The sequence below is a fragment of the Peromyscus leucopus genome, chromosome X (assembly GCF_004664715.2).
Source record: "Peromyscus leucopus breed LL Stock chromosome X, UCI_PerLeu_2.1, whole genome shotgun sequence".
NCBI classification, from domain to species: Eukaryota; Metazoa; Chordata; class Mammalia; order Rodentia; family Cricetidae; genus Peromyscus; species Peromyscus leucopus.
Genome location: NC_051083.1, coordinates 24,389,775 through 24,411,961, shown reverse-complemented (window position 1 = coordinate 24,411,961; position 22,187 = coordinate 24,389,775). Strand labels below are relative to the sequence as shown.

The following is a 22,187-nucleotide window of genomic DNA, read 5'->3' as shown; positions in this document are numbered from 1 at the left end:
TGACTTAAGTGAACTTAGTGGGTTCCCCATATGTTGGTCTACCCATATATTGCTCTAGTCCTCAAATAACCTGAAGGAACCAAACATTGAGACTCTTCTTGTAATGGCATGCTAGCTTCTCCTGGGAAGCCTTCCACAAGTGTGACCACAGCCAAAAGAAGTGGGGCACTCTGGGTTTCTTACATGGGAATGAGCCTGGCTTCAGCTAGTAACTCCTGAAAATCCTCTTTTCCAACTCAATTTGTCTAAGCTGCTTGAGGATCAACTGCCATAATAAGGGCCCCTGCATTCATCCAATGAGATGTAATGATTTTCCCAGTGGTACTATTACCCAGTATTTGGTCAATCAGCATGCTTCAGTAGAAATGTCACTGAGTTCTCAATATTGCCATTGGGTCTTCACAGTCATATATTCCAGAGGTCTGAGCCATGTCAGAGGCTTGGATTCCCCAGGTAAAGAAGACAGCTTTCCCCTTGGGGTCAGATACAGTTCGTTCTCATTCTGCCAATACTAATTAATTTCAAGGATACAACAGAGCTAGCAAGGACATTTGAGGCTGAGAGAGGTCACTATTTAAAGCCAACTGGGAGTGTCCAGTGAGGTTCCCTCTTAGATAGCTGTAGCTGAAGGAGTTCTAACCTTGATCTAAATGACACTCTCTACTCTTCTGTATCCCATGAAGGCTTTACTCATGACTTCTCCACTTTGATACTTGTGGTAATTGGAGAATTCTTTGTAGGGAGTGACATGTCCTGTACATTACCCAGATTCTAACTGCTACTCGCCAGCAGCACTGGTGCTCACCCCTGCCCTGCCCCACAATTGTGACAACCAGAATTTCTTCAGGTACTACCAAACGTTACCCTTTATTGAGAAACACTGCCCAAACTAAAAGGGAGGGAGGAGAGGACTAAATTAATTAAACGAGTGACCACATGACTAAGCAAACCCACTCCTGGTTAGCAAGTCAAGAAAACTATAAGGAACTCAAGAAAGTAGACATCAAAATGACCAACAGTCCAATTAAGAAATGGGCTATAGAACTAAACAGAGAATTGTCAACAGAGGAAACTCAAATGGCTGAAAGACATTTAAGGAATTGCTCAACATCCCTAATCATCAGGGAAATGCAAATCAAAACAACCCTGAGATACCACCTTATGCCTGTCAGAATGGCTAAGATCAAAAACACTGAAGACACCTTATGCTGGAGAGGATGTGGAGCTAGGGGAACTCTCCTCCACTGCTGGTGGGAATGTAAGCTTGTACAACCACTTTGGAAATCAATATGGCGCTTTCTTAGAAAATTGGGAATCAATCTCCCCCAAGATCCAGCTATACCACTCTTGAGCATATACCCAAGGAATGCTCAATCATACCACAAGGGCACTTGCTCAGCTATGTTCATATCAGCATTGTTTGTAATAGCCAAAACCAAAACCTGGAAACAACCTAGATGCCCTTCAACTGAAGAATAGATAAATAAAATGTGGTACATATACACAATGGAATACTACTCAGCGGAGAAAAACAATGACATCATGAGGTTTGCAGGCAAATGGATGGATCTAGAAAAAATCATCCTGAGTGAGGTAACCCAGACTCAGAAACACAAACATGGTATGTACTCAATCATAGGAGGATACTAGAATGTGGAACAAGGATGACTGTACTGCTACTCACATCACCAGGGAGGCTACCTGGAAAACAGGACCCCAAGAAAGACACGGGGATTGCCCAATGATGGAGAAATGGCTGAGATCTACATGAACAGCCTGGACATGAGTTGGGGTAATGAAGAGCGAGGGTCAAGGGAAAGAGAGCTTGGGGGAGCAGGAGATCCCAGCTGAATCAAGAACAGAGAGAGAGAACAAGGAATAGGAGACCATGGTAAATGAAGACTACATGAGAATAGGAAGAAGCAAAGTGCTAGAGAGGCCCACAGAAATCCACAAAGATACCCCCACAATAGACTGCTGGCAATGGCCGAGAGACTGCCTGAACTGACCTACTGTGGTGATGGGATGGCCAAACACCCTAACTGTCGGCTAGAAACCCCATCCAACGACTGAGGGATCTGGATGTAGACATCCACGGCTAGGCCCCGGGTGGAGCGCCAGGAATCTAATTAGCGAGAAAGAGGAGAGTTTATATGAGCGAGAATTGTTGAAACCAAGGTTGGATAAAGCACAGGGACAAATAGCCAAACAAATGGAAACACATGAAATATGAACCAATGGCTGAGGGGCCCCCAACTGAAATCAGGCCCTCTGAATAGGTGAGACAGTTGATCGGCTTGATCTGTTTGGGAGGCATCCAGGCACTGGGACCGGGTCCTGTGCTCAGTGCATGAGTTGGCTGTTTGAAACCTGGGGCTTATGCAGGGACACTTGGCTCAGCCTGGGAGGAGGGGACTGGACCTGCCTGGACTGAGTCTACCAGGTTGATCTCAATCCTTGGGGTAGGCTTTGCCCTGGAGGAGGTGGGAATGGGGGTGGACTGGGGGGAAGGGGAGGAGGACGGGATGGGGGAGAACAAGGGAATCCGTGGCTGATATGTAGAACTGAATTGTATTGCAAAATAAAATAAATTTAAAAAAAAGAAAACTAAAAACATGTCTACTTAACAACTTACACACTAATCTTCTTTCACAATAGCCCCAACTGGAAACAGCCCAAATGTCTTAACAATAGAAGAATGAATAGATAAACGGTGGCTTATCCATACAATGAAAAGTTATTCTGTCACTAACAGCATAAAGTACTGACACAAGTCTCAACATAGATTAATCTTTAAAATACTATACCAAGTGGTACAAGCCAATCACAGATGGGCACACAGTATATGACCACCTTGATATGTCATATCCACAAAGCTAAGAGAGTAGATCCGTGCTTGCCTAACACAGGACTAGTACAAGAGGTGACAGCTAAGGGATACAAGCTTTCCTTTAAAAGTGATGGAAATGTTTTGGCTTTGATGGTGATGATGGATGCAAAATTCTTTTTCTATTTGAACTACCTAATTATACATTTTAAATGGGTGAATTGCAGGTTATGCAACTATCTCAATAAAGCTTTAAGATGGCTGGCAAGATTGGCTTAGCAAGTAAAAGTGCTTGTTGTGCAAGGCTGAGATCTGGGTTTGATTTCTGGAACCTAAGTGGAAAAAAATTCAGGATGCAGTAGCATGCATTTGTAACCCCAGCATTTCTATAGCAAGATGAAAGACAGAGAGAGGAGAATCACATGGATGCTTACAGAGAAGGTAATCTGAAGTACACAGCAGGAAAGAAACAAGAGAGACTCCTCCTCAAACAAGATGGCAGAAGAGAAACAACTCTCAAAAGTTGTCTTCTGGCCTCCACACATGAGCTGTGGCACAAATGTACCCATACTCACACTCTCTCACAAACATATTATATGCACATTCACCCAATTCTTCTTCTTAATAAGTATTAAGTTATTATTATTATTATTATAAAATAATAGCTATAAAAGAAAAATGAATCAATAAAAATAAAGGCAGGACCACATGGACTTATACAAAGTCCACCTCTCCATTCAGATGCTAAAATACAGTGATAGGAATAAAGGACAGGTGAAAGAATTCTAGTGCAAAGGACCAGGAGCCGGAAGTGGAAAAGCATGGTTATTTGCAAGTGTGAGGAATCTGGTGTTCTTTCAAAATTAAAAAATAGCTGGACAGCAGTGGTGCATGCCTTTAATCCCAGCACTCAGGAGGCAGAGGCAGGCGGATCTTTGTGAGTTTGAGGCCAGCCTGGTCTACAGAGTAAGATCCAGGAAAGGCACAAAGTTACACAGAAAAACCCTGTCTCGAAAAACCAAAAATAATAATAATAATAATAATAATAATAATAATAATAGTTATGAAGCTCATAGCATATAGTTATAATATGCCACTAAGTAAACAATGACAAAAAACTAAATCTGAGCACACAAGTTGCTCTTTTGTTGGCAAGGATCCCACAGCTGTCCACGCTCAACATGTAAACTGTTTTAGCTTAACTAGCTCATTCATCTTCTGCTATGCATTTTTCACTCAAAAACACAGATGGCTACCTCTGGAGCACTCGCCTTGGGTGATGCCACTTAAATTGGATTCCTTATTACTTATTCCTTAGTAGATTCCTTCACTTTTTTGTGTGTAGTGCTCAAGATTGAACCTAGGGCCTCATGCAAGCAAGATAAGCCATGTTCCCATTCCTCTAAAGTTTATTTTTATATTTTGAGATAGGGTCTCACTATGTTGCCCAGATTGATCTTGAACTCACTCTGCAGCCTAGGCAGCAGAGCTTGAACTTGCCATTCTCTTGTCCTAGCCTCCTAAGTTTGTGTGATGCTGGGCATGGAACTCAGGGCCTTGTGTACACACTAAGTGATGTACTACTGAGCTACATCCCTGGTCTTCTGTTTTAAAACCACTTTGAGTCTTCTCCAGTTTTCAGCCACAATGGATGCTCAGTAAAAAACACTGACTGCACCCATATCTCCTTGCAAAAACTATGACCACTATCATTTGCAAAATGATGAAACTGTACACACATACCCTTCATGTATCTATGTAGTCTGGGCCTTGTTTTATTTTCTTTACACTAGAGATAGAATCCAAAGATATAATATACCCATGAGTGGTAACATGTGCCTATCTATAGTTTTGGCTCATGGAAGGCTGAGACAATAGGATCACTTAAGCCCAGAAACTTGAAGCCAGCCTGGGCAATTTAGTGAGATTGATCCCCTTACCACCACTACTACCAAAAACAACAACAATAATAAAAATCAAGCATTATAGTTCTGAAAACCTCTTCATAAAATTCTGTGACTCTAAAGTCTCCAAGTTAGTTGGTTAGTTAGTTAGTTGTTTCCAGCAGCACTGAGAAAATATATGTTCTAGATCTTCCTTGGCTTTGAGCATAAATCATGCCCTGACCTTCACGACAGCAAAACATCAATACAGAAGGAAGCAACATCAAACCCAGCAGGCTTCATTAGTGGTAGTAAATGTCCTATTTGATTTAAATAAGTGTTTGAACTCCAGCTTCTTTGGGTGGCAGTCATGAAAAATCTGGGGAATTATAAATGGCCAGATTCATGACAAAGGACCTAAATTAGAGACTGCAGCAGCTAGAATCTTCTGAGACAGCTATGCTACCCAGATCCTTGTGGGGCACCCAATAAGGATGAGGGAAACCTGATATAATCACCCAGACTTGCTTTCCATTTCTAGAACCTCTAGGGAGAAAAACTCACACAAATTTAATCTTAGTACCTTGAAGGCTTCTTAGATTCCAGCACTCTGTGTATAAAGCATCTCTGATTCCTAGTCTAGTTTTATGAATACTCTGGGCCCCAGGCCCAGAGATAGCCTGCAGACAATCAGGTCAAGGGACAGGCTCATACTCTCATCCACTAGAGCAAGGAAGGCACATGGCAATGGAACGCATCAAAACCATAAGCTGGTTTGAGCCAGGCCTGCCCTGGCTGAAAGCCCAAGGAGAAGATGAAAGGCCCCGAAAACAAGGATCCCTTGCCAGCACTAACGTATCAGCATCTGTATTTGTTTAAAACATGTAGAGCCAGAGAGAGAGGGAGAGTTGTTTTCTCTTAGAACATTCGGAGCCAATTTCAGCACCCAGATCTTCACAGGAAAACCTCGTGGGGCTCCATGAGGTGTAAGTGGGCACTGGGGGCAGAATTTCCTGACTGAACTGGAAATTCCAATGATAAGTGACATCAGACTATTTTAGAGGAAAGGAGAAACTGCTATACACTTGAGATGGCCTGGGCAATCATTGCAGTATTTACTCCATGCTGGAAACCCAAATGCAAATATTCATTTCAGTGGTTCTCAAAGTGGGATCCCCAGGAGCTTGTTAAAAACTCACTTTCTCAGGCCTTACTCAAGACCTCAGGGACCAGAAGTTCTGGGTGAACAACATAAAAGTGAGTTTCACCTGGAGGTTCATCCTCTATCTAGAAAGGGCATTCCAATATATGTGCAAGTGTGAGAAAGTAGAGAGTACCTCTAGAATCCATGGGAACTCAGAATGAAGGAGAAACCTGTCCTGCCAATTAGAAGTTCTGCAGGTAAATGTACACACTGAAAGTTTGCAGAGCCTGTACTCTTGTTACTAGATCAGCAGGGGGAAGCCAAATGAGTAAGATTCCTCAGTATTCAACCCAGGGTCCTTCTACTATGACACTAATTTTTTTAAGCCAAATTTGTGGTTTTGTTGTAGGAAATGTGTTGTGCACTGCATAATGTTACCAGCATTGACCATTGACCTCTACCCACTACACAACTATAATACCTCTTCCTCTGAATGTGACATCCAAAATTGTCCCTAGATTCAGCAGGACAATAATGTCCTGGTTGAGGACTACCATGTTAAACTAGATTGTATTGGCTCTAAAGTGGTAGACTGTGTTAAGCAGTTCAGCCTCTGGGTTCTACAACGACCTAAGCTATGTTGGATATGAGAAGCTACACAACATCTCTTATTTCCAGACTCCAAGTTGGGAGTATAGCAGATACATGATGGGGCTTCCAGCACCTTTCTCTGTACAATCTTCTGAGGCTATGGAACTTGAGCCACACCTCTGAGCCTAAAGAATGGACCTTAGAGAAATACATCTTAGGCATTATCATGGCCATTTATATTTGTGGTGTTGATTTCCTGACCTGTGAGAACACAAGGGAAAAGTTTCAGCAATGATGCCATCAAGCTATCAAATTCCTCGTTTTCTAATACTATTTGTGTAACAAAAGTATCTTTGCTAAAAAAATGTATTGATGTCTTAGGGAACAGTCTGAGAATAACAGATATAGCATTTGCTTTTGGGGTAACAACATTCATAATAAAGTGGGGAAACAAAGAAAGGTGTTCCCAGTTAAACCCAACAAAACACACACATGCATCATCATCATCATCATCATCATCCATCCACACTCTGCTCTCATGTGAGAGTTAGGAACCATACCCATCCTGCTTGCTGTGATGAATTTCCATTCCCTCCTCTGATTCCTTCACAGTAACTCTAGAGCAACAACCCTTCAGATGTCCACTTCACAGCCAACTTCAGGTTTTTTTTTCCCCAGGGGAGAATATTTATTGTCATATTTGTTTATTTCCCAACTATTTAACCAGTATAAAATATACAAACTTATGTGTATTTTAGATTCTCGTCCTTTTAAGATGATGTATCATTGGTGAAGGTTTTGAGAACTGTGCATCTGTCTATTTTCCCCATAACTCCTGTGCTTTGATTGCTGCTCCTTTTGGCATACTACTACAGTTTTGAGGAGCATTTATGTCATGGACTAGCAGAACAAGCTGCACCTTCTCCTTAGGCCAAGTGTTACACAGCAGAAGAAACAAGCTGTTCTTTAGCTCCTCCCTTTGACTAAACCTTCAGACTGAACACAGGCAATAGTCTCGCCTAGAAGTTTCTCCCTCTTCCCTCTGCTCAAAATTCCCAAGCTTCTTGTACATTTTCTTCTCGATATATTCAACTCAGCTTAGTGATATCAACCGTCAAGGACTGGTCTACCCCAATGGACCAGGAGTTCCTTAAGGGCAGACACATTAAAGCTGGCCACAGTACACTTTTTCTCTTCCCTTGTCTGGCTACTCACCCACTCCGTGTCACCAGGCATTGGCGGAGTCCCAGTTTCCGGAAGATATCCACTACTGTCTCCATGGGGGTGTGGTCTGTGACAGTGAAAGGGCTCAGGTTCAGAATGCGCCTCAGCTTCAGTGGATGTGGGCTATTGGCAGGCAGCTCAGGGGGCTCCTCTGTGAAGTACATGATGGAATTGCTCACGATGCCCTCTTGTCTCTGTCTCGCATTCTCTAGAATAATGGTGAAGGGGGGAAATGATAAGCCACACACAAAAATCTTGTACTTAACTCCCCCCACCTGCCCTCATACAGCATATCAGCATCTCACAAAGAGGAGTTCAGAGGGCAAAAGGCACAGTCATAACAAGTACTTCTGCCAAACATCTGTGAACCTGGCATCCCTTTCACATACTGTGAGAGGGGGGCCCTGCTGTGACAAGAATGTTCACTGCCAACATCTTATAAGATGGGCCCCCACCAACATGGCCCTTTGCGGATATCCACAGTTTTTCCCTAGACTCAAGAGCACCCCAAATGACCAAAGGTCCTTCATTCTTGCTTTTACAGCATCTCAACATGGGCTGAAGGTCATGAGGTTAAGAAACCTCATTTCACTGCCCAGTAACCTTAGCACATTGATTTTTAAAAACGAGCTTAGAAGCGGCCTAAATGGCATTATGAATCCTAGAGGGATGAGAAACCAATAAGACTTGCCCAGGCTCATAGCCCAGAAATGCAGCTCAATCCCAAATATCCCTCTTGGGACCAAAGAAACAACCCCAGAAAAGTTTCATCCCTCTGCCTCTAGATTCTCCTCTCTTTAAAGTGTGTCATTTCATAGATTTCGCAAAGAAAGATAGTAAAACTGTTATGGTAGCAATTAGTCTATTTCTGTGTGTAGGCAAGGCCATACAAAGCAGAAGAGAAAGCAGTATACCCGGAATTCATTAGAAATACAGCTTAATGCAGTGCTTGAAATCCACGCTATTTTAAGTCGCACATGAAATAAATCCATCAGTCTCAAGCTATTCTCCAAGGCCATTTTCCTGCTGTTGGAATTTTAATCTTCCTTTTAGTTCATGGGAAAAGGTTAGAAAAAAATGTACAGCAGGGCATGCCTTAAAAATGAATCCCAGTTTCTACAGTACATTTCTTAACCTTCTCAAAGACTACTATTCACCTATATTGTTCTTTCAAAAATAAAATTCTTACTGCCTCCTCTAAGACCATTTAGTGCAATAGAGTACTCTAATGGAAAACTGGCAGCATCAGGGGTCAAGTTGAGTCTGAAAAGGGGGCTCTGTTGTAAAGAGGAAAGGAGGGCCTGCTGGGCAAATGCCTGCACATTATATGGGTCAGGTTGAATCTAGTTACATCAAATGGGATGTGATTCAACCACAAATACTAGATAATACTGATGTACAACATGTTTTCAACTGCGGATCCTACACAATCCACACTACAGGCTACACACTGTGCTCTTGTCTCCTAATCCAAAGGGTTCTGTCTTAAAGCTCTCAGGCACAGAGGCTATATTCAGTACATACTTATTTGCTCATTTCCACAAACCAATATATTCTCTTAAAGTCCCATATAACATAATTTCCATCCACTTCAACAATCAGATTGGACATCAGGATTGGATCAAGCCACAACCCTTAATCAAGAACTGATCACATGGATTTGCCAAGCCCCTCATAAAACCAACCAGCCCAGCTGCTGAAATAAACAACAAGCTCATGTTTCCTCAGAATCTACTGATACTGTTTGAAACCTTGATAATAACAGCTACACACTCAATGAAGTCTTGTTCACTAGTGTATCCCTTATACCAAGACCATGTCTAAACATAAAGTAGGCACAAAACATTTTGTTAAAGATTTATTTTTTGATAGGTGGTAGTGGCACATGCCTTTAATCTCAGCACTTGGGAGGCAGAAGGAGGTAGATCTCAGTGAGTTTGAAGACCTCCTGGTCTCCAGAAGAAGTTCCAGGACAGCCAAGGCTACACAGAGAAACCCTGTCTCAGAAAACCAAAACAAAAAGATTTATTTTCCTTTTGATTTGTGTGTGTGTGTGTGTGTGTGTGTGTGTGTGTGTGTGTGTGTGTGTGTGATGAGAGAGAGAGACAGAGACAGAGAGAGACAGAGAAGTGGGGAGTGAGTTTGTGTAGGCCAGAATGTAGCTAGAGTTTTCCTGCCTTGCCCACAGTCAGGACAAATCTTTGTCACCCGCCAGTCCCACAGCTGCTCAGACCCAACCAAGTAAACACAGAGACTTATATTGCATACAAACTGTATGGCCATGGCAGGCTTCTTGCTAACTGTTTTTATATCATAAACTAACCCATTTTTATAAATCTATATCTTGCCACATGGCTGGTGGCTTACCAGCGTCTTTACATGCTGCTTATCCTGGTGGTGGCTGGCAGTGTCTCTCTGCCTCAGCCTTCTGCTTCCCAGAATTCTCCTCTCTCCTTGTCCCACCTACTTCCTGCCTGGCCACTGACCAATCAGTGTTTTATTTATTGACCAATCAGAGCAATTTGACATACAGACCATCCCATAGCACCAGAAGGAGGCATTGGATCCTCTAGAACTGGAGCTACAGGCAGTTGTGAGCCACCTGACATGTGTGCTGGGAACTGAACTTGGATCCTTTGGAAGAACAACAATGCTCTTAGTTGTTGAGTCATCTTTTTAGCCCCAATATAAAACATTCCTGTCACATGCATGCATATATGCATGAATGGATAAGATCTACTAAATGTCTGTTTGTCATGTAGAATAGCGCCTATTTCAAGGAGGGAGGAGGCATTAGAAAGGAATGCCCAAGGGCTATCTACCACCAGGCAAGGATTTTAAACATTAGCTGGGGTCAGATGGGAATCTGAGCTGCTCCCTTCAGATGGCTCTCCTAGGTCACTTTGAAACTAGATTGTAAATATTTATATTAAGGCTTCAAACTCTAGGGAAGGAGGTGCTATACATAGACCTCTGAGTCATAGCTTCAATTCCCTAACATATAGTTTTGGACACACAAAAGATATGAAGAAAATGAGCTGAATGCTGACTATGATGGCCCCATTGAACAGTGCTGAGAATGATGGTGCCTTTAAAATTTTTCCAAATTTTTTTTCAATAATGTAGGTGCTTCTGTTGCTTTTACTTTTAAAATGTAACAAAAACTTCATTTGTAAATCTTCAAGAGTTCAAGCACTTAAATGTTTCTTTCAATATTTTAATGTAGAAGGCTCCATCATAATATTGTGGTTGAACTAGTCTTGGTAGACACAGCTCCTTTAAAAATGATGTGTGTTTTATGAGCACCTGCTAAAGCTGCTCAACCTCATATTCCACTTTCCAGCAGCAATAATGTCAGATGCAAAGAGGGTAATTAATACAGTGTTGGTGACATGAATTTCACATAATGCAATAGATTTTAAAAAATTAAGAATTAGAAATAAGCAAATACCAAATAAGCCTGTGAGTGGCTTCAGAGCAATGATTCCTAACTGAGTACAGTTTTGGCCTGACTCTCATGGGAATTTGATAATGTCTAGAGGCCCTTTGGTTGTCACAAAATGGGAAGGGGGAGTGCCCCTGGGTTTTAGTGGAGAGAGCAAGAATGCTGTTCAAAATCCTATAGTGTGCAAGACAGTTCCAACCACATACAAATGTCAGTGGTAATAAGGTTAAAAGCCTTTATTTTTAGAGTAATTGTTTCCAGTGAAGCAATACTCTATCATCCAGTTGGTTAAGAATGCTTCCATAAAACAAACACAATTAACAAGAAAGGTTAAAATGGAAAATTGGAAGCAACCACTCTCATGCTAAGTAACAGTATGATATGATTTAAAGACTACATAGAAAGAAAAGCAGATTATTTTATAAGATACTATCCACCAAGGAATGGATAAATCTTAAACATTCCATGTATTTTAACACTTAGCAGAAAGTAATTAACACCACTATGCCACATAACCCATTCCAATAATTAACAGTTCTTCCAGACAGAAACCTCTACTCTTACAGAGCCTGTCTGGTAGATCTGATACCTATCTTCTCATTTAGTCCTGAAGGTGGTTCCCTTTATGCAAGTAAGCATCTTCCATATGTTGGAGACTCATTATTAAGTCATCCACCAGATGAAAAAAACTGAGAGTTCCCTTAACTCTTCCCTATAACTCTAACTTTCCATTCCTTTAATCATCTCTGTGGCTTCCCACTGAGTCCTCTTGGAACCTGTACTTGCTTAATTGCAGAAGCCTGGACTTGAAAAGCATGAGCCCTGCTGAGTACAGAAGGATCTTCATATTTGCAAAGAGTAATGAGAGGTAAAATCCACTTGCCAGGAGTTTGAACACAGTCACACACAGGGCCCCATTGGCTAATAAATTCTGATGGCCGAGAGTTGGTGCTAATATAAAGGCAATGGCTGTGCTCTGGCATTGCAGAGATGGATTATGAATGACAAAACATAATAACACATATGTGTGAAAATGCTATTATGAGATCCATTACTTTGTTTGCTAATGTAAAAAAGTGTTTTTAAGTTTTAGAAGAAAAGAATAGAATGGAAGAAAACCTTATTTTGCTCATTTCTCATTTTTTACTCATGATAACTTCTTGAAAGTTCCTTGCAAAAGCTCTGTTTCTAATTCCCTTAAAAGTGAACTTGGCATGGGGGAGTTTTTAGAAAAATGTTTAATGTCCTATCTTGATATTCATACAAGTGCATATAATTCCTCATATACAGGTCCCGAATCTCATTACCAGTATATGGTGATCCCTCAGTTTCCATGGCTTAGGAAAAGAAAACAGCTCGTCTGATTCTCTGGAGCAAAACTTCCCTCATCTTTCAGCAAGTCATATAAACAGCAGTTTCTGCACTGTGATGGGCCTAACCAAAAGCACAGAAATACGATTTACACTGCATGGTGCCTCTTCAGATATTCCAAACATAGCTTTCTTACAGTGTGCATGCTTGCAGAGCTTAAATTTCTTCTCCAACCAGTTGATGCCAATTATCACTTCCCACTTGATTACAGTAATGGATTTAAGCAAAATTAGTAAGATGTTTCTTAGCAGGTGTGCCTGGAGCAGCACAATAGGCAATGGATTATGTGACATTTATTACTTCAGTTTCTAAACTCAACCTTTGCGTAAAAGATTTTGGGGGGATTGAATGCATTTTAAAGGCCATTGATTATATTATTTTAAAACAAATCCAACCCTACATAAACAACTTTTTAATGATCTTATTATTTGTTAGGCAATATTTAACCCTCAAGGCACCTCCCTGTTCAGAGATGGGACCTATATAAAGAGAAACATCTCAGTACACTCACACAGGAATTTGCCATTGTAGCTAAAATGTAAACTCCAAATTTGTTTTCTGTGTGAGCTAACTATTAAAGTTAGAAGGCAGTGCTTATCTACACTAACATTTGAAAAGCTTTAGAGGAAGATATCTTTTTTTTTATTTTACAACACCATTCAGTTCAACATAATAGCCACAGATTCCCCTGTTTTCCCCCTCTCGCCCCCCTCCCCTCCCCCAGCCCACCCCCCATTACCACCTTAGAGGAAGATATCTTAAATATATTTTAAGCTATTTAGTATGTGTAAAGGGTTTTAAAAATAGAAAAGTGCCTGGGAAATAGGAACAAAGGGCCAGAGGATGAAATAGCAGCATGGTGAAGATGTGTTCACAGTGAGGTAATCAGAAGTCGGGCAGGAGGAAGAAGGTCTCATTAATTCGCTGCAGAAATATTCTGGAAGATGTGGTGGAACATAACACTGTCCCACAGGCATGAAAGTTGTGCCAGAGGCTTGTCTCCATATGATATAGGGGTGTTTCACAGATCATGGAGCAAGACTGCGGATGGGCAGGGCACGGTGTTTGTAATGCAAGGGAAGATGGACTACACTGGTCCTTGCAACTGCTTACATCCTGAGGTCCACAAGACTTTGATCCTCTGAGGCACATTATTTCTTTTTGCCTAGCGCTCTTGCTCTACAACTCTTATCCAGGTCTACCTCTTACTTTCCTTCCATTGCAGCCATCCCTAGCACAACAGATCCATAGACTGGCTTCCTTGAACAGCTTGTTTTTGGAACATTCCACCTGTATATCATTCCTTTCTCTGTTACCCAAATAAAACATTCTGGCCCTCAGGGTGACTGACATCAATTCAAATACCTGGAAAGCATAATCACATCGAACTAATTTCTACTGATGCTGCTTGCTCCCCCACGTGGGCCCCTAACTGGTTGGACTGAAATCATGGCCGAGACTGAAGCAAAGACTTGTGCAGTGCTGAACTCCCCACTTCAGTGGGCTGACTACGCTACCTGAAAGTCCACTTTTGACATCAGCCACGCTGTTCAACTATTCTCACAGCACTCCTTCCTTTCAGCTTTAGTCAACAATTCCTTTAAAAATGCAGCAGCAGCAGCAGCATACCTCCTAGCAGGAATAGACCCCCCAACGTCTGCCTGTACCCACAGGAACCATTTTCTAACCAGGAATATCTACCCCGGGGCTTGAGTTGAAACCTTTAAACCTTGGCTCTTCACAATGTGAGTTGGAGGCAGAAACACTGGCATGCCTGGGAAGCTCAGAAGGAATATAGAGTCTCAGTCCCCAGTGGACCAGTTCAATCAGAATTTGTGTCTTTTTTTTTTTTCTTTTGGATGTTTTGAGACAGAGCTTCTGTGTGTAGCCCTGGCTGTCCTAGAACTCATTATGTAGACCAGGCTGGCATCAAACTCAGAGATCTACCTGTCTCTACCTCTAGAGTGCTGGGATTAAAGGCATGTGTCACTATCGCCCAGCTCAGAATTTGTATCTTAACCTCATCCCATGTAACAAATATGGTTAAATCAAGACTTGGAAGACTCTGGCTTTTTTAAAATGTTTTTTCCTTCAATCATAATGAATTTGGTATATACAAATACATAATCATAATGAGTGCACTGTATTTATATAATTTCTACTCCTTCTACTCCCCTTCCAATTCCCCCTATGTTTCCCTGCCATATCCTCCTCTAAATTTCGTGTTCTCTGCTTCTATAGTTATTACATATATACATATACATATGAATGCACACATAATGTATTGACTCCAATTATTGTTGCCCATATGAGCACAGGTTTAGGACTGACCATTTAGACTTGAGTGACATATGAGGGGCTTGTCAAGGAAGCCCTTGACTTAGTGAACTCCCTGGGACCCATGTGCTGATTCTAGGGTCACAAAAGCTACCATTAACCTCTGAGGGAAAGGTGAGAGCCTCCATGTTTGTACTCACTTATAGCCAATATCAGCTCTCGTCTCTGGGCAAAGCCGATGAGGCGCTCTGAGTCTCTGGAGACCACCACAGGAAAGCCATTGTAGTCTGTCTCTTTGATGAGTGTCTCCACGTCCTCCACAGTCATGCTGTCCTGGGTGAGCACTGACAATGGTGGTTCTCCCCTTCGGGGCCGCATCACATCAGTGGCCAGAGTACGGTGGGTGAATTCATCCTTCACATCAAGAAATGGGTACCCATTCAGATGGATGTGGGCTTCATAAATCCCTTCTTTTCCAAAGGCATCAGCCACCCACTTGCTGGTGACAGCGGCTGCCATCAGGGGCACAATGTACTCCAGACCTCCAGTCAGTTCAAACATGATGACTACCAGTGACACTGTCATCCTCGTCACTCCACCTATAACAGAAAAGGACAGTGGGATTTGAAAGCTCAGCCACAGACCCTATGAATGTGTGATCTGTGCAAACAGACATGCTTACAGACCAGAATTTCAGCCCAAGCAGGCTCTTTAATGAGAATTTTCTGTCCTTCTCATACTTGTTCCATGGAGTCAGTCCCACATGATGCTCAGGCTCTGTTAAACCCAGCCTTGCATCAGGGACCTGTATTGCCTGACACAGAGCTCCACTTCAATGAGGAACATGGGTGTCTATTCTTCCAGGTGGTATGCCTGGCCCTTTGATGGGTGGATCCTACCAGACTATCCAGGCTCCTGACAGTGCAAGCAATTCAGAAGCCAAAATGTTGGGGAGATTATTAAGAATATTAGGTTGGACAGGGATCTGGCTTTGAATCCCTAGGTATTCAAAGGCAATTCCAACTAAATCCTACTCCAATAAACCTAAAACAGGCTCTCTTAACCTCAGTACATGAGATATTTGAGGTCTGGCTATTCTATGATATCAAGAAGGTGCTATGCTTGAAAGCTAAGCAGCTTCTAGGCCCTCTACCCACTATGTACAAGTGCCACTTATAGTTATGATAAGGAAAATGTCTCCAAATATCACCAGAGGCAGAGAGTCACTCCATTGTTGAGAAGCCATATTCTAGATGGTGCAGCTGTAAGACAGTACAGATTTCATCAGCCTGGGCTCTAAATGACTGGACAGAAGAGAATCTTCTGCTAACATGTGAAGATAGGTGTGTGTGTGTGTGTGTGTGTGTGTGTGTGTGTGTGTGTGTGTGTGTGTGTGTTGAACAAAACACGAGCTACCAAGATATAAGAATTTGCTTGTTACTAGAGGATAGCCTAACCTTATCCAGAGTGAAGTCAATGATCAAATCCATCTCTTCTTTCTTGTGTGACCTCTAAGGTAGATCAGCACCCTGCCCCTTTCCTTCCCCACCCATGGCTGTACCTAGACAGGCTGCAGCTCCCACCATCGCATAAAGCCCTGGTGTGACACAGTCCGCTCCAGGCCTGCACCAGTTCCTGAAGATGATCCAGTCATGGTGATGGTAGGCCAGCTGCTCCACACCGATTCCCACCATCCGGCCTGCCATGGCTCCTACAGCCATGCTGGGGATGAAGAGGCCTGAAGGAATCTCAAAGGAGCACACAGAGAAAAGGTAGCCTGAGATAAGGAGACGCAGTTCCATCACCCAGTCCCAGGGAGAGTGAAAATCCCTCCACCCCCACACATTTGCATGTGGCTTGGGTCCTCAAAGGAGACACAGTTCTTCAAAACAAGCTGGGAAAAGGTGAGACAAATGATTTGACCTGCTCAGTGGCTTAGTTGTTGAACTCCACTGCAACTCAAATAGAACACAGTTTGACACTTTCATTTCCTCTCCTTTAAAGCCAGCCCCTTTGCCTGCTGTGCATTAAAGACTGATAAGCTTCACTGCAGATAACGTTCCAAGCCAGCATCTGTCACTTGAGCCTCTCACCACTTTCTCACTCCCCTAGCTGTGTCATTCACACTGGCTTTGAAAATTAAATGTCAAGCCACAGCATGAGAATAGATGAGAAAGGCCTCCAACTGCTCCCAGGTAAAATAAAGAAACTGAGTGTATTGTGTCACCATAGCTGTCCTGGATCCCCCAAAAGCTTTTCAAAGACTTAGTACTCTCTTCAAAGGGTGCTGGCTGGACACTTATCAGGGAGAGAGGAGAAAAATCTCCCTTTCCTGACTAAACACATTTTCCAAGAAGCGTTCAGAATATTTTCCAGCCATCTTAGCAGCAGCAAGGAGGCATACTGTGTGGTGTTATAGTAGTTGGTAGTGGTGAGTTTTCTACTTTTATGAATGAAAACATATTTTGGTTTAGCTGGTGAATGAATATACGTGTGCTACAGAAGCCCTGACTTCCCATGCTCAATGAGAATCCACAAGCTTGTAGACCTCACAGCAGCTGCTCTTACCACCCCCAGCAGCCATCAATCTGAGGATGGAGACAGATTTTTAACCTCACTGAAGTGAAGGAAGCAGCCTCCTGTGCAATTTCTAGAGCCTGGAATGATCTTTAAGAAACTGTCTCTCTGAATTTCCCTTAGTCCACAATCATGGACTCCCCCTTAACTTCAAAGTAGGCCTTTCTTAGTAAGCACAAAGGGTACTGATAGCATTTCCCTTGAACACCAAGACAAACTCCTTTGATAGGAATTGAAGATTAAGGGTAAGTCATCTGCTTAATGAGTTCTACCCATCTTGTACTTTATGAAATCATTTCTGAGAATCTGTAAAAAGAAAACATTTGTAGAATACCATACAACAATAGTAATGGCCACACATAGTTTGTGGAAATTCATTAAGTTGCGACCAACTCTGTATGAATGGTATATTCTGATAAGTTTTTTGTTTGTTTGTTTTTGTTTTCTTTCCTTTTTTTTTTTGAGACAGGGTTTCTCTGTATAACAGTCTTGGCTGTCCTGGAACTCACTTTGTAGACCAGGCTAGCCTCAAACTCGATGAGATCTACCTGTGTCTGCCTTCCAAGTGCTGGGATTAAACGCATGTACCACCACCACCCAGCTCTGATAAGTTTTTAAATAGAAATAACGGTACTAATCACAACAGTTAAGAGGCGGAACCAATCTAAATGTCCATCAAAAGATGAATGGATAAAGAAAATGTGGAGCCGGGCGGTGGTGGCGCACGCCTTTAATCCCAGCACTCGGGAGGCAGAGGCAGGCGAATCTCTGTGAGTTCGAGGCCAGCCTGGGCTACCAAGTGAGTTCCAGGAAAGGCGCAAAGCTACACAGAGAAACCCTGTCTCGAAAAAACAAAAAAACAAACAAAAAAAAAAAAAAACAAAAAAAAAAGAAAATGTGGAAAATACATAGAATGAAATACAATAGTGAAATACTCCAATAAAAGGAGCAAAGTATTGGAACATGGTACAACATTGGATAAACCTTGAAACCACGATGATGAATGAAAGATGCCAGACACAAAAGGCCACCAGAATAGGTAGATCCACAGACAGAGAACACATGAATGCTGCAAGAGTTAGAGGAAGGGAGGATGGAGAGTAACTATTAATACAGTGTCTTTGAGTGAAGGAAAATGTTCTGAATCTAAATAGACAATGGCTATGCTGTATTGTGGATGTACATAATGACAATGAACTCTCTACTTTAAAATGATCAGCTTGGCCAGGCATGGCACTAACACCTGTAATCCCAGCATTCAGGAGGGCAGGAGGACAACTAGTTCAGACACAGCCTGGTCTAAACATTGAGACACCATCTCAAAGAGAAAAAGAAAGCAATAATGTCTCAGTGCCCTTGGAGGTATATATATCTGGGCAGGGTTAAAATAGTGCTTCAAACAGAATGAAAGAACCTGTCTTTTCTCCAAAATGGAAGCATGTGCTATTATCCACAGCTCTCAAAGGACATCAAAAAAAGGTGTGTGCAAACAGTCCATGCCATAGGCCTAGCTAAATCCAGACAGGGGAGCAATTACTCTGTGCCATCATAATGATGATGTAGCATGTGAGCTGCTCAGTACAGATTCTCTAAATGCTGACTTTGGGTATGTCTCTCCAGAGCCATGTAACCTTCAAGGGCAGCATTCTGCTTTGGGCTCTGCACCTCTCAGACCTAGTATATTGCTCATGACACAGATGATTCTCAGGGGATATTTACTGACTGAAATGAAGGCCAAACTGGGCTTTGTTTGCCCACTACCTGTCATCACCCACTCAGCAGGTAAACCTGTGCTTCTAAGAAGGCAATGAGATGACTTGGTATCCAGCTCTGTATCCCATAAATATCTTATAAATTGGGTGGAACCAATCCACCTACAGCTTCTTCAACGAGAAAATGAAAACAGCCAGATGTGGTACCATATGCCTTAAATACCAGCACTTGGGAGGCAATGAGATCTCTGTGAATTCAAGGCTGGTCTAGTCTACATATAGCAGGTTCTGGGCTAGCCAGAGTTACACAGTAAGACCCTGTCTTAAAAAAAAACTGAAAAAGAAAATGGGAATAAAATCTCTACTTCATACACTTGCTGTTTAGAGAACTGTTTCCTTTTGGTTAAAAGAAGACCAAGCACATGAGAACATTCAAGAAAGGTCAGTGTTCTTCTTCTTCAAATCATAATTTTATTTTGGAGAACAAAATAAAACATGCCCTCCTCTACTTCTTTCTACTTCACTTACCTTCATGCCAAAGGTAAATATAGTAATGACTATTTTGAAGATCAGTGCCAAGGCCAGCTGCCACATTGCCGTGTAAACCCCAACTCCAGCTGGCCGGTCTGGAATGTCATCTACAGGCCGAGTCATGTTGGGATCATTGATGTAGTCACAGAGCTGAGAGGATTCAAGAGCCCCACAGTCATTGAACAGCTCAGAAATAAGCTCACTGGTGCTCTGGCGAGTGTATGGATTGGGATAGGCGATGATAGCAGTGATGGCTGTCACCACAATGACCTCCAACACTGGGTACTTCCCCAGCCTGGTAGTTTTACGCCTCCTGCACCAGGCAATGTTGCAGCGTGTGAAGAGGGTTCCCCACAAACCCCCAAAGACTCCAAGCAGGATGAAGGGGAAGAGTTCAGCCATATACCAGGGTGTATGATACTCCACATAAAAGAGAACCAGGCGACTATTTCCAAAGGGGTTGATGGAGCGCAGTGTGAATGCCGCCACCAGGGCTGCGAAAAATGACCTCCACAAGGTTTTCAAGGGAAAGTAGTAACTGACCTAAGACGAACAAATAGAAAATCAGAGAGTGACCAAAGAAAGGACTGCTCACAGCCTTTCTCTTGGGTGAACAGTTGGCACCTGATATAAGACACAGACTAAAATCAAAAGTATATGCTACTCATTTTATCAGTTTATGTTTAGTTGTGACCAAAAAGCACCAACAATGACACTTAAGGGAATTAATGTCTAAATGTAGACTGGTGAGCTGAGTTCTGGATACAGCTTGGTGTTACAGTTTTTATCTAGCAGTCATAAGACCCTGGGTTCAATGTCCAGCACTACAAAACTTAGTAAACAAATAACAAAAGTGGGACAGCTTTAACCAAAATGATGTTTTTTAAGAGAAACAGAAGGCTGGGAGTATAGAATGCTTACTATGCTCAAGACCCTGAGTTTCATCCCCAACACCACAAAAATGATAAAAATTAATATATGTACTCATAATACTGTTCATGTCACAGAAGTCCTCCCAAACTCAATAATTCTTATTGTATGAACAACAGAATAGATAAAGGGCTGGAAAATACTAGCCTACAAGTCAACTCCTTGCCCAGAAAATATATTTCTATGGCAGCAGAATTTTTATATTTATGAATGTTGAGGGGAACAAAAGTAACTACTTATACCCTGAGATATTCATTAAAAGATCAACATCTTTGTGACACATAAGAACTAAATAAAGGTGAAATTTCAAAGCCCATAAAGAAAGTCTTCAGCCACGTAGCCATGCCTACTCACAGATATTGCTCCAAGGACATAGTTGGCTGTGGCAAAAAGTGTGTGGCTCCTGAAACCTACATAGTTAACTCTCTTGAACTTTTCAGAGGAATGTTTACTAATCCAGGAATGGTCCATTAGGTCCCGAAACCAAGTTGGAAGCTAGCTGGTCTATATCCCCACACTAGAAATCTCCACAAAATTTTTATTGGCAATTTTGAAAACAGTACCTGAGAACACATTTTAACACTAGAAATTGTGTTCCTTAATTTACTGCATGAACCTTGTTCAATAGTTTTTGTGCTCTGTCAGTCACCCCATATTTCTGGTCACTCAAAACCACAAAAGCCCATTCTCCCCCCTCTCACCTCCTCCAGACTGAAGAGCACACCTCCTATGGGAGCACCAAAGGCCACAGAGACACCAGCAGCAGCTGCAGCCGAAAGCACCTGCAAAGCGAGAAGTTAAAGGTGGGCTCTGGGGACTTTAGTGCAGGTGGCATGACGTAGGGACTCCAAGAAGTTATGTCCCCTGTAGGAGGGAGGGAGCTGGCTCACCTCACGCCTCTTGCCCTCATTCTTGCTATACTTGGAGAAAAGGCTGCTGAAGAAGTTGCCACAGCAACAAGCCACATGCACCAGTGGCCCCTCTTTCCCAAGGCTCAGGCCAGAAGACACAACCAGTACCAAGGTAACAGTCTTGATTAGCAGCGTCCATTTCCCCAGGTAGCCTCTGATGATAAAGCCACTCAAGATGGTCTTTATCTGCAATAGAAGACAGAGCGTGAGGGGAATGAACAACATTGGTCCATGGCTAGGAAAGAAGCTGCAATGACTCTGAACAAGACTAAGTCATAGGGATGGAAGGCTAGCTCAGTTCCTTTGACTAGAATTTTGTAGCAGCAAAAGTTTGTGTGTTATTACAGTAGCCCTCTTATCCATGGAGACACATCCCAAGATCTCCAATGGACTCCTGAAACCCATATTATATCAAACTGTATATATACCATATTAAAGTTTAATTCAAAAATTAAGACCAGTAAGAGATTAACACCAAGCTGGGTGGTGGTGGCACACACCTTTAATCTCAGAACTGAGAATGCACAGACAGGGGGATCTATGTGAGTTCGAGGCCAGTCTGGTCTACAAATCAAGTTCCAGCACTGCCAGAGCTGTTACACAGAGAAATCTTGTCTCAAAAAAACAAACAAACAAAAAATAAATAAATAAAAAAGAGAGATTAACACCAGTAATTAACAAAATAGAACAATTACAACAACTAAAATAAGTTTCCATTTGTCTTTTTGTCCACCTAACAATAATGCCTTTTTCATTTTAATTAG

The 22,187-nt window shown here is 42.2% G+C and overlaps 1 protein-coding gene across 3 annotated transcripts in view; it reads right to left on the bottom strand.

The window, feature by feature from the left end:
* Clcn4 (chloride voltage-gated channel 4) overlaps positions 1-22,187 on the bottom strand; it is a 71,437-nt gene that overhangs the window by 4,910 nt on the left and 44,340 nt on the right. For all 3 annotated transcript variants that reach the window (XM_028885939.2, XM_028885938.2, XM_037199206.1), the window contains exons 7-12: positions 21,403-21,609; positions 21,214-21,294; positions 19,580-20,125; positions 16,324-16,510; positions 14,963-15,361; positions 7,661-7,877 (exon numbers count right to left, since the gene is read on the bottom strand). In XM_028885939.2, coding sequence (XP_028741772.1) covers positions 7,661-7,877; positions 14,963-15,361; positions 16,324-16,510; positions 19,580-20,125; positions 21,214-21,294; positions 21,403-21,609 — 1,637 coding nt within the window. The remainder of the gene's footprint in view (positions 1-7,660; positions 7,878-14,962; positions 15,362-16,323; positions 16,511-19,579; positions 20,126-21,213; positions 21,295-21,402; positions 21,610-22,187) is intronic.